We start from the raw sequence: 13,147 nt of genomic DNA, 5'->3' as shown, positions 1-13,147 counted from the left end.
GACTTGCAGATGTTTTCACCAGTTCTCTGGGTTGTCTCTTCACTTCCTTCATGGTAAGAAATCATCAAGACACTGGTCTTTTTGTGCTTTCTTCAAAGTACTTTTGCCTTAAAAGTATTTTTACTCCTAAGTTTATCACCAAGAATCTTTAAAACATAATATAGTGGTGCCTCATTTCATGAACTTGATTCTTTTTATGATTCTGGCTGCAAACGGAGTTGGACGAGAACTGACTCAAATTCAATGGTTAGGTTCAACGTTGACCTTATGGGGAAATTTGATTCGGTTCTCGTCCAGTTTGATTTGTGACCAGAATTGTGGAGAAAATTGAGTTCATGAACCGAGGCACCACTGTATAACATATTTTTTTTTCTTTAAATACAAAATTGTACAAAGAACAATTTTTTTAAAAATAGAATGGCTCTCTCTGTGCTAATAACATCTTGATTTTTTGATGGAAGACTAAAGGAAATACATGTAGGTTTAGATATTATTTACAGCACAGAAAAGTACAAAAGGAATAGAAACAGTTCCTTTTACTCCTAGTTTTTCCCTGGTAGCCATGAGAATCAACAGTGTCTTATAATTCTCTCCAGGAAAATAGAAATGTTTTATGCATAGACCTACACGTTAGGACACACACACACACACACACACACACACACACATGCTCGAACAACACAAAAGGCTATTTGTGTTGTACATGTCACAGATTTTACTTAATGAATGTTAAAGATCGTTTGAATTCCAGCTGATGTTACTCTGTGCCATGCATTAGGCCCAAGTTCTTTACCTCTGTTATTCAAAACCTTACACAACTCTGTGAAAAGAGCTTTATCATCCGCCTTTACTTTATGAGGACATTCAGCTCAGGGCAGTTTAGTCACTCTCCCAATGTCACACAGCCAGTAAGCGGCAGAGCTGGGGTTGAGACCCTGGCCTCTTGAGCCTGCTTGTATCTACTCTCCACGCAGCACAGGTTCTGCCGCATTGCTTCTGAACATCTGCAGCCCCTCCCCTGAAGGGCTGTATCCTCTCACCTGTTTGATGGAATTGCTTGTTGCAGGTTCCTCAGTATAAACTCTACTGTGTGCGGTATCTTCATATCGTTCACTTGGCTGATATTTGCACATCACACAGGATAAATTCCAATAAGCGGCACTGCTGAGTTAAAGGTTCCGTCAAAAGTTAGTTTTGACCACTTCTGGGTATTCACCCAGAAGAGCTGAAAACAGGGACTCAGACAAGTCCTGCACACCCATGACTAGAGCAGCCTCATTCACAGTGGCCAACGGGTGATGGATGAATGGACAATATGTGGCACATACAAACAATGGAACATTTTTCAGCCTTAAAAAAAGAAGGCAATTCCAACACCATAGGTGGACCTGGAGGGTATTGTGCTCAGGGAAATAAGCCAGTGATAGAACGACAACTGCAGCACAATTCCACCTATATGAGGTACCCAGAGAAGTCAAATTCATAGGGAAGGAAGTAGGAGGGGCTGGGGGAAGAGCAGTGGGGAGTGCTTGCTTCATGGGCACAGAGTTTCAGCTTGAGATGCAAACAGTTCTGGAGTTCTGGAGATGGACCGCACTGCTGGTTGCACAAAATGCAGCTGCATGCAGTCAACACCGCTGACTGTACAATTACAAATGATTAAAGTGCTGCATTTTATATGTATTTTTATTGGAATAAAAAGTCAGTTTTGAGCTGGGTGTGGTGACACATGCCTGTTATCCTAACACACTAGTGAAGCTCAGGCAGGAGGATCACAAGTTTAAGCCCAGCCTGGGCAATTTAGCAACTTAGCAAGACCTTGCCTCAAAATAAAATAATTAAAAAATAAATAAGAAAGGGCTAGAGATATAGTTGAGTATAAAGGCCCTGAGTTCAATCCGTACCAAAAAGAAAAGAAGAAGGAGAGGAAGAGGAAGAGGAGGAGGAGGAAGAGCAAAAGGGAGAGAAAGAGGAGAAGAGAGAGTCGGTTTTAATAACTCAAAACTGTCATCTAAAAAAAGAAGTATGTGCTAGGTGTTTTTTATTTCCCTTTCCTTTGATGCATGACATTTTAGCTTGTTTTGATTATTCATAACACCATTTGGATTATTACCTGATTAGGGTTTAGTGCACACTTACAAACCAAGTTCTCAAGTTGGAAAAGACCTGCATGAAGATGCCATTGGGTACCACTGGTTGTGGTGCAGGAGTTTGCTCTTTCTTGGAGGTGGATGGGTGGTTTTCTCATCCAGGCCCCCTCCACTGCTCCCAGGGAGCTGTGTATGTGTATTTCTTTGCTGCTGGATGAGAACATGCGTACAGAGCTCTGTGTAAAAGCTATACATTTACAGGGCAGCTCATCAGGGTTTGTACTACAGTGTGTGCCGTAATTTTGGTTTGGAAAACCTCCCTAGGGATGTCTGGCAGTGTCCGGAGACAAATTTGGTTGTCACAACTGGGGAGAACGCCACTGGCATCTAATGGGAGCTGCGGCTGGGGTACCACTCAGCATCTTGCAATGCACAGGACAGTCCCACCACGGGCCCAAATTCTGTGGTGCCTGGCTGGACAAACTCTGGTTTAATCCTAAAAATTATCTGGTAGGGTTTCTCTTTGCAATCACTGGGGATGGAATTGCAACTTTTAGGCAAAACCAATGATTCAAATTTTTTATTACAGGATTCTTGGAAAAAAACAATGATCTTCTTTACAGACATCTGAAAGAAGTAAGTCCAAAACCTAACCCAGCCTGTTTCTGATGGTTGTGAAATCTGCTCTGTGACATGGTATTTGGGATAGATTTGGCCTTCTGGATGTTTTGCATCCATGCATTATGTTAGGGCTCCAGCATGTCATGACCAGAACAGGCATTTAAAACCAGTTGTGCAAACCTTTTCCCCAGCGAACTGGCTTGGTGTGCATATATGTATGATATTCCCCTGTGCACCAGCTCAGGAGCTACAGAAGTGAGCAAGACAGGCTCCGTGTTCTGGTGGGATTTTCAGTTGGGGGTGTGAGTAGGGAATAAATACACACACAAATTATTCATCAGTCAGGGTGCTATGAAGAAATTAAACAAAGAACTGTGACTGAAAGAGACACTGTAATTTAGATGATCAGAAAAAAATATCCCTGTGGAGATAACGTTGATCTGAAACCTGAATAAGAACAATTTGGGCCATAGAAAGATCAGGAGTTAGTCCTGTAGAGGGGCCAGCATGTGCAAAGGCCCTGTGGCCAGGATGCGCTCAGAGTGTGGTCAGGCTGAGAGCTCAGCAGTGTGAGATCCACAAGGAGGAGCAGAGACTTCTCTGGTGCAGTGAGAATATGCTGGGTGACATGACCGGAGGATGAGGAAACAGGCAGAGAGGCTACAGCTTGCTCAAGGTCACCTCTCAGGGTAGGGCCAGAGCTCAGATTAGCCCCTGGAGTCACCAGTGAAATTGCCAGTCTGTTTTTGTGTGCCTCACCTACCAGAGAAACATTGAAACTTCAGAATTGTTTGTTGGTTTGGGGAAGGGGGACGAGGAGTCGAACGCAGAGCCTTTGTACTGAGCTATATCCCCAGCCCATTTCATTTCATTGTGAGACTGGGTCTAAGTTGCTAAATTGCCCCGGCTGAGCTCAAACTTGCAGGCCTGCCTCAGCCTCCCAGAGTGCGGGGATTATAGATGTGTGCCACCGTGCCTGGCACCCCAGAGGTTTTGGTTATTGTTGCTTTTTTGTGACAATCTCACTAAGTTGCCAAGGCTGACCTCAAATTTGTGATCTTCCTGCCTCAGCCTCCAGAGTGGTGGGGTTACAGGTACACACCACTGTACTCGCTTTTACCTTATGTTGTTAAAACCTTTGGCTCTGAAATAGCTGGCTTGCACAAAAACAGGTTTTACTTAGTTCGCTTGTTTCATAAAAACCTGAAGTGCATACCAGGCATGGTAATGCACACCTGTAATCCTAGCACTAGGGAGGCTGAGGCAGGAGGATCACGGTAAGTTCAAGGCAGGCCTGGGCTACACTGTGAGTTCAAGGCCAGCCTGCAGTACATGGTGAGACCCTGTGTCAGAAACAAAATCTGAAACACAAAGACAGCATTTTCAAAATGACCAGGCAAGCAGTTCACATCAGGAGTGATCTAGGCCCTTTCTGAGCTTTTTCTGTCCCCTCCTGAGGTGCTTGCCCCAGGCTCGCTGGGTTCTAAACTTTGAATCTCTGCACCAGGCAGTGGATCTTCCTGACAGATTCCCCATCTGTGAATGAGGTGACTACATCTCCTTGGGGTCTTTGTGGAGCAAAGAGCCTGGTTGATCAAAGGGACTGTGCTCCTCTCCTGGCTCCCCGTGGCTGCAGCCGTGTGCGTCCCAGCCCCATTCCGGAGCACCTTGAAATCTCCCACTTCCCCCCCACTCCCGGGTAGAGCCTTCTCCTGCCCCCAACTGCCTTCTGACGTTAGGAGGAAGTCAGTCCTCATCTCGTTCCCTCCTATCTGCAAATCACTCCTCCATGCCTCTGTTAGTTTAGAAGCCCGCTGGGTTGCCTTTTGTGACTAGCTTGTTTCACTTAACAAGTTTGTCTCCATAGGACCATCGGCTCTTCCTGGGTTACTGTGTATCCTTCCAAGGGGTCACACAGGCCAAGATGTGTGGGTCTGTGTCTCCCCTTTTTCCTTCTCTTTATACAAGCAGCCCCTGCAGTTCTGCATCGTGCATTTTTCACTTAACACCATTTTCAAGGGGTTCTCTGTCTTTTTGGTTTGGTTTGGTTTGGTTTATTTTTAAAGAATTTCAAACCTTTATTTAAATAAAACGCCTTCATTACAAGTTTAAACTCTGTTTTTTGTTTTTTTGTTTTGTTTTGTTTTGTTTTTTCTCTGGTACCGGGAACCGAACTCACGACCTTGCACGTGCCAGGCAGGCGCTTTTGCCGCTGAGCTAAACCCCCAGCCCCACAAGTTTAAACTCTGAAGAAGCTCTCCCTCCCCCGCACCAAATATACAGAAATACCGACTACGGAGAAAATTCTTCATTTCAAATGGTAATTTTTAAATAGGTAAAAGATGATATTCGTGGGGGTCAGCCCATTCTCCAACAGGCAGGGCAGTCCCTGGAGCCAAAGTCTCGGGGCTCGTACGGCGACTGTGTCCTGAACTTACAGGGGGCCAATTTCCATACTTGCTCAGGAGGGATAAAGTGTATGTGGTCCTTTGGTGCTCCTTAATGTCCCTCCTGCATGAGGCCCTCATTTTCCACTTCATGTGAAGCTGAGATTTTCTCTCCCATAGTTTTTTTTTTTTTTTTGGATCCACAACCATTATTGTCTCTTACCTTTTCCCCAAGAGTTAACATAAACGCTCTTTGAATATGGCATGATATCGGTAAGAACCCCACCCCTCTGAATTTGCCGGTTCATCAAGGATTGAACTTTCAAAAGAATACCTACACCTGCACTTGAGCTTTGATCCCGCAGTGAGAGACAGGATAAACACCCGAAGTAATCCGTCCACCTCCTGGGTGCGGCACAGCGAGTTGTCAGGCACAGTGCAGGAGGCAGGGCTTCCTTGCTATTCCCAGGAGCCCTCCACTTAATTCTCACCCGCAGCCACGGCTCCCTGCGGGTTGTAATCACATCCCCAAACCATGAGCAGACACAGAGAGCAGAGGGGCAAGACTAACACGCTAATGGCCTTTGTCACTGCAGGTCTGCATCCAGGGTACGACAAGAAACAGATTTTTTGGTATTTTTTTTGGCAGGGGGTTGTTTGTTTTATAGTGCTTGGGATGGAACCCAGAACTCTACCATTGAGTCATATCTCCAGGCCTTTTTTGGTTTTTTGAGATAAGGTCTCACTATGTATTCCGGGCTGGCCTTGAACTCACTATGTAGCCCAGGCTGGCCTCAGACTTGCTGTGGTCCTCCTGCCTCAGCCTCCCGAGTGCTGGGAATACAGGCTCCACACACCCGGCTCTCACTCATTTTAGTTAGAAATGTCTTCAGGTGCCCAGGCAGCAGCTGGCCCTGTGATCTCTCCACATCGCTGTGAGTCTCTTGCGGGGCCTTCCTGATTTCTGCAGCAGCCACGGAGGGGCTCACTTCTCCCGTTGCAGGTGCTGTGCCGCTGCCAGAACAGTATCCTGAGGGAGTGCTTCCTGGTGGCTGAGCTGGAGAACCGGCGGCGGCCGCCCACGGTGAGCAGGGAAACACTGTGTAGACCCGGAATGGGAACAAAAGTCACCTGCAGGTGTACTGCCCTCCTGCTATCTATGCTTTTCAAGCCACCCTCTGCCTTTTCTGTTAGACACTGTCTAACAGATCCTACTAAATGTGTGCTTTCCACACTGCGCACCAGTTCATTCATTGTAGCCGTGGACGGAGCACCTAGAATGCATCAGGCCTGTACTGGGCTCTGGGATCAGCAATAACAAGCTGGCCAAGGTCCCTCCCACAAGGGCAGACCATCTATTAGGAGGGGTACCGGAAAAGAGCACCCACTTACATCGTGCAGTGTCATGACGGAAGTGTGGTGAACGAGGAAGCCAGGAGAGGAGGTGGAGGGTGCTGGCTCTGTGAGGGCGCTAGTTCCTCGGAGGCGCTCCCTGGGTATCAGCTCAGTGAGGGCGGCATCCTGGACAGATGCTGTCCAGCCACTGTTTGAGCAGAGCAGTCTTGGGCATCTCGGGTCAGGACACCGCGGCCTCCCCTTCGTGAGCAGCGGAGCAGTCGGTGGGGGGATCCATCAAGAGCTGGGTCTCGAGGCCGGAGCCTTGCACGCTGCTCCGTCTTGCCCCATCACATGGAAGCGGCGATGTCTGCACCGAGCTTTCTCACTCCACAGGTGGGCACTCAGTTCAAGAACAGCCTGAGCAGCCTCCTGGAAATTCTCATCTCCAAGGAGCCTTCGTACATCCGCTGCATCAAGCCCAACGAGAGGAAAGAACCCAGTGAGTGGAGACTGCTCTGAACGCTGAGCTCAGGGGAAGAGGCTGGAGGCAAAGCAGGAGGGCAGTAATTTAGGAGCTTTAAAACCACTCCAGGCTCACTGTCCTATAGCACAAAACCACGGTCCTTTTTAAACAACAGAAGGTAAATGAACTGTGAGCAGAGGTCCTTCGGCAGCCCAGAGCTTGGCCAGTTTCAGGAGCAACTCAGCAGAGCGCGGCAGGTGTCAGAGATGAGGGGTGCAGCACGGCTTCTTCCCAGCCAGTGAGCAATCTTCCAACACCCCTCACCCTAATTTGGGTATTTGCTATGCTCTTGCCATGATCTATAAGGAAGTCATATAGTCAGAGGCTCACAGGGCCAGGCAGGCAGGACAAATGGCGGGGCAGACCGGGAGTAAGGTGATAGGGAGTGGCGGAGACTTCAGCAAACTGTGGAGGACACGGCAGTGCTATTCCCTTCCAGCCAGTCATTGCTACATGGAACCATGGGCCCAGGGTGGCCACATCTCATGATTTCTCCACAGAAACTAGAAATCTAGACACTTTCCCCTCTGAAGGACACAAGTGAGGGCTAGTACAATGTGTCCATCCCAGAGGCGGCCCACAGACCTTCCGCTTGCAGCCTCTGGTCTGGTATGATGGAAACAGAGCCACAGGGTCCTTCACTGTCACTGTTCCTCCTGTTTCTCCAAAGGCAAGTTTGATGACTTCCTCGTAAGGCATCAGATCAAGTACCTGGGGCTGATGGAGCATCTACGGGTGAGACGGGCTGGCTTTGCGTACCGGCGGAAATATGAGCATTTCTTGCAAAGGTAAAGTTTGCTCTGTGTGTCTAAGGCCTTTAAAGGTGGATGCCTACTACATGCTCATCCTTGGGATACAGTAATAAATAAAAGGGTATCCTTTAGGGAACTCATTTCAGTTCTTAATTTGTAACTTTGATAGCAAAATAATAATAATAATAATAATAATAACATTTGAGAAACTATAAAAACCCAAGAATAAAGAACCTCATCAAAATATGGGCCAGTGAAATGAATAAATACTTCACAGAAGAAGCACAAATGGCCAATAAATACATGACAAAATGCTCAACATGACTGGCCATTGTAAATTAAGTATAAAATTAAAATGACACTGAGATTCTGTCTTACCCCAGAAAGAATGGCCATCACTGAGGGGTCAAATAATAACAAATGCTGGCGAGGCTGTGGAAGGAAAGGAACCCTTCTACGCTGCAGGAGTGTGAAGTAGCACAGCCATGATGGAAATCAGCGTAGAGAGTCCTCAAAAAATTAAAACTAGGAATTCCATTTGACCCTGCTGTTCTCCTTCTAAGCACCTTTCTGAAAGTGTTAAAGACAGCGTGTCAAAGTGAATACATGCACGCCTGTGTTTCTAGCAGCACAATTCGTAACAGGTAAATCTCGGGAGCAGGCTGCACACCCATCAGCAGATGAACGGGTAAAGAAAATGTGGTATTTACACACAGCGGAGCACGACTCTGCCATGAAGAATGATAAGCCTGAGTCATTTGTAGGAAAATGGATGCACCTTGAGACCATAATGTTACATGAAATAAATCAGACACACAGGCTTAAATATCACACAGTTGCTCTTATGAGACCCAAACTATAAATAAAGAGCAAAACAAAAGAGAGATAATAGGAAGTGGAGAGCTAGATGTTTCTCATATAGGAAGGGGATCAAGAGATGGAGGAAGAGGAAGAAGGAAAGGGGATCAAAAGGGCAGCTGAAGGGGCCGGGGATATAGCTCAACAGCATAAGAGCCTGCCTGGCAAGTGCAAGGTCCTGACTTCAATTCTCAGTACAAAACAAAAAGAGCAGCTGAGGTGTGTTGCACACATGTACCGACTCCCCACAGGCATGGAAACACTATGCTGCAAACGTGTACTAATAAAAGTGTTAAAAAATAATAAAACAAAACCCCAAGTCAGTTTCTTTTTTTTTTTAATAGTGGGGGTTGAGCCCAGCACAAGCTATATCCCTAGCCCTCTTTATTTTTTATTGTATTTGATTTTGATTTTGTTTCTTTTTGTTTTGCTTTTTGTTTTGTTTTGTGAGACATGGTCTCGCTATGTAGTTCAGGCTGGCCTTGAGCTCACTTTGTAACCCAGGCTGGCCTTGAACTCAAAACGATCCTCCTGCCTCAGCCTTCCGAGTGCTGGGATTACAGGTGTGCACCACCACACCCGACTTGATTTTGATTTTGATTAAATAAATTTTTTTTAATTTTTATTTTGAGGTCTTACTAAGTTGCTAGGTTGCCCAGGCTGTGCTCAAACTTAGAGTTCTCCTGCCTCAGCTGCCTCGACGCTAGAATGACAGTCCTGACCGGCTGCTTTATTTCTCTAAGCCCTAACTTCCTGCAGTTGAGTTAGAGGAGGCCAGGTGCACAGACCTGTCACCAGGGGGAACCCGCCTGCTGCTGGGGAGGACTCTCCATCTGTGACACCGTGCTGGGTTAGCGCCTGGGCCTCCTGGGCTGTTGAGAATGTCCGTGCAGTGATGGCGTGGGGAGCGGGTGTTGTAACCACACAACCTCCGTCAGAAACTTCACTGTTTTCTAGAGCCGTGGCCTACTTTCCACCTGTAATATGAAGGTTAAACAGTCATCAAGGAGTTTATAAGAATTTAATGAAAGGATCTAAAGATATAACCTGCTCTCCAATTGCTTGTTCAGCAGCATTTCTTTGTGGCGACAGGCTAGGGTGATTTTGCACTACTCAAAAAGCAACGCTGTCAAGGTGGGCATGATAAATGGCCATCTGTGTACATCATAAAGCTCCATCGTTGCCGGTTTTGCATCACCCACCCCGTTACTGGCTCCGTTTGAGTGGTGGTGGGTTACCTGCTGTTGTGCTTTCTCTTTTTTGGATGTCCCTCCACTACCCACCATTTTTGCCCTTCATCTGTTTGTCATTCATTTACCCCCATCCCGTCCATTTTTCACAATCTGGCTTTTGGTGACACAAGCAGGAGGCAACAGCCACTGCCCACCCCACATCGAACACACAGGCTCCAGACACTCCCCTCGCTGCAGCTCTGCTGCCGCCTCCATAGACCCTGGTGAGCACCTCCGCGGAGCCAACACCGTCCCGGTGTCAGGTGACAGCAGACAGGCGGGCAGGACCCCCAGCCTGCGCTCATGGAGTTTACTTTCTAGTGGGGGAGACTGGCAATAACAAGAGATGTGTGAGGCAAGGTGGGGACAACTAGGTAGGGGACAGGGTGGAGAGCCCCTTGTGAGGTAAGGGGGCACAGTTGTCTTCATAGGGGCTGCGTATTAGAAGGGAGTTGCACGCTGCAATTGGGTTCTTAACACTGGAGCCAAAACTGCCCTTGGAAGCAATTCTTCATCATTGCCCAAATATAGTACGTTTGTGTGGGGCGAGGGGTACTGGGGGATAAACCCAAAGCCTTCACACCAAGCTATATCCCTAGTCCTTTATTTTTTGAGATAAACTCTTACTAAGTTGCCCGGGCTGGGCTCAAACTTGTAATCCTCCTGCGTCAGCATCCCAGGATGCTGGGATGACAGGTACACACCTCCAAGTCCGGGTGAACATTACCTTTTCTTTTGGTTCAGGTCCACATTCGTTTGTCTGTGCAGCTGTCTGCTGATGGGCGTTAGAGTTGTCCACCTCTTAGCTACTATGAATAACGCTGCTATGAACATTTGCACACAAGTTTTGTGTGGATACAGCTTTTGTTTCTCTTGGGTTCATATGGAGGAATGGGACTGAGTTACTAGGGTTGAGTGTCCAGTGATGCCGTTGCTATATACGCACAGGGGAAACTGCCCAATTGAATGAACCACTCATTTCTTTCTTGCCAAGTGTATATTGTTGAATTCAAGAAAGTCCGTGTGATGAGACGGCTACATTGCACCAAGCGGCTGAGATACTGCCGGGGAGCTAAGCACACCTGGGAGAGGAGAGAATGCGCTCCCATGACAGCTGCTATATGTCCTTCTCTCTGGGCAGGTACAAGTCCTTGTGCCCCGACACTTGGCCACACTGGCACGGGCCTCCAGGAGAGGGTGTGGAACGGCTGATCAAGTACATCGGCTACAAGCCCGAGGAGTACAAGTTAGGGAAGTAAGTGGCCAGGAAGCTGCTAGATATTTCCCTGCAGTTGAAATATTTTGTGCATTGGGGCTGGGGATTTAGCTCAGCGGCAAAAGCACCTGCCTGGCAAGTGCAAGGTCGTGAGTTCGGTTCCCGGTACCGGAGAATAACAAAAAAAAAAAAAAAAAATATTTTGTGCATTGATCTGCATTCATCTAGAGCCTCGTTTTTTAGAGATTTATACCAGCACATGTTTCCACCTGCTCCATTTAAGTGCAGCCCTAATGCTCAGGAGGAGATGAGGCTTGACAGGAGCCCTGTGTTCTAGACCTGACTTAAAAGCTGGGATGAGACTCTTCATACAAAATGAAGAGGGGTGGACCCCTACCTCTGTGTGCCTGGATTTTTCCATTGTTCCAATGTGTGTGCAACCTCCCAGAGGCAATATTAGGACCTGTACCAGGCACAGTCAATCATCTTTAGTGTCCCAGACAGTAGTGTTCCAATGCTGAGTATCATTACTATGGGCAGAGGTGCAGTAGTCCGTGACTGGGAAACTTTCACACATGTTGAAAGCTTTCAGTATAACACAGTTGGATGAATCAGGGTTATTTGCATCTGTTTTGTTAGTCATTTGGGTCAGGGTCCATTTGGTTGCACAGAACAGTGCCTAAGCATGGAGAAGACCTGTTCCCAGACCACAAGGCTCCCCTGCGTCAGGGATCTATGCCTTTGAATCTCTCGGTGGGCTCTGCTAGCTCCTACCTCCCCCTTGCATGTGGTCACTCTCTAACTTCTATTCGGGGCCCTGTTCCAAGAATCACTTACTTATTCAATCCAGATACCTGAAGGGCTTCAGCTCAGCCTTTCCTGAGTGAGGCAGACCGTGGAGGTCAGAGTCTGTATCTGTCCTTCCCATTCCATAACTTGGAAGAGAGAGTAGGATCTTGCGACATGGTGCTCTGCTGCCCCCTAGAGGCCATCCCGGGAAGCTTCCCTCACAAGGTGGGTGTGTGGGCTACCAGGCAACCTAAAATGAGCACTTGAAACTTACCTTCTGCTGCTTAATGGGATCTTCTTGTAAATTTAGAGTATTTTTTCCAGTATTTGGGATTAAACCTTGGGCTAAGTACTGATCCGCATCCCCATTCTTTATTTTTTTGAGTCAGGGTCTTGCTAAATTGCCCAATCCTGCCTCGGTCTGAGTAGCTGGGATTACAGGTGTGTGCTACCATGTGTGGCTCTAGACCGCTCTTCTTTGTTGTAACCCTTTAAAGCTCAAGAGCATAACCTGAAGCAACTTTCTGTTCAGGTGGTAGATCCATTTTCCAGGGCTGCACAAGTCACCCCTAAAGCAATTTATTCTTTCGTACTTCTGGAAGCCAGAAGCCCAAAATCAAAGTGTGGGAAAGGCCTTCTGGAGCATCTATGAAAGAATCCCTCTCTACCTCGTCGGGCTTCTGGGGGATCCTGGTGTTTCTTAGCTATGACTTTGCTGTGATCTGGGCCGTCCTCGAGCGGTCTCGTTCTTTGGGTCCTCTTCTCTTTTTTCTTTTCTTCCCACCCGCTTTCAGTACTGGAGATTGACCCAGAGGCTTTGCACAGCCGCAGCCCTTTCTTTTTTTTTACTTTATATTTTCAGAATGTCACTTAGTTGCCAGGCTGGGTTTAAACTTGCAATCTTCCTGCCTCAGCCTTCTAGGGTGCTCAGATTGCAGACATGTACCCCCACACCCAGTTCTTTTCTAAGAATAATTTCATCGACTTTAGGGCCCAACAAATCCAGATGATCTCATCTCCGCCACTAATCACACCTAGAAAGACTTTCTACACGTCAAAGTCTGCATTTCGGAGTAGACATGAATTGGGGGTGGGGGACTATTCAGTTATTACAGGAGGTAAATGACCGATCAAAATTAAAACATTTCTTTTCACTTCTAGAACCAAGATATTCATTCGCTTCCCCAGAACTCTGTTTGCTACTGAAGATGCCTTTGAATTTAGTAAACATCAATTAGGTATGACTATTTTTTTGGCCCTGATTTCAACAGAATGTGAAATGAACAAGTGTAGCCTGGGGGGATAAATCTTAAACATTGGGTATCTGCTGTAACTTACAAA

The 13,147-nt window shown here is 47.0% G+C and overlaps 1 protein-coding gene across 1 annotated transcript in view; it reads left to right on the top strand.

The window, feature by feature from the left end:
- Positions 1 to 13,147, top strand: part of Myo1h (myosin IH) — a 50,863-nt gene that overhangs the window by 27,911 nt on the left and 9,805 nt on the right. The window contains exons 14-19 of the mRNA XM_013520313.1: positions 2,678 to 2,726; positions 6,102 to 6,182; positions 6,830 to 6,935; positions 7,630 to 7,747; positions 10,943 to 11,056; positions 12,968 to 13,044. Coding sequence (XP_013375767.1) covers positions 2,678 to 2,726; positions 6,102 to 6,182; positions 6,830 to 6,935; positions 7,630 to 7,747; positions 10,943 to 11,056; positions 12,968 to 13,044 — 545 coding nt within the window. The remainder of the gene's footprint in view (positions 1 to 2,677; positions 2,727 to 6,101; positions 6,183 to 6,829; positions 6,936 to 7,629; positions 7,748 to 10,942; positions 11,057 to 12,967; positions 13,045 to 13,147) is intronic.

The sequence above is a fragment of the Chinchilla lanigera genome, unplaced genomic scaffold (genome assembly GCF_000276665.1).
Source record: "Chinchilla lanigera isolate Chin_1 unplaced genomic scaffold, ChiLan1.0 scaffold00054, whole genome shotgun sequence".
Taxonomy (NCBI): Eukaryota; Metazoa; Chordata; class Mammalia; order Rodentia; family Chinchillidae; genus Chinchilla; species Chinchilla lanigera.
Note: the sequence above shows the minus strand (reverse complement) of the source record. Positions and strands in the feature narration are given on the sequence as shown.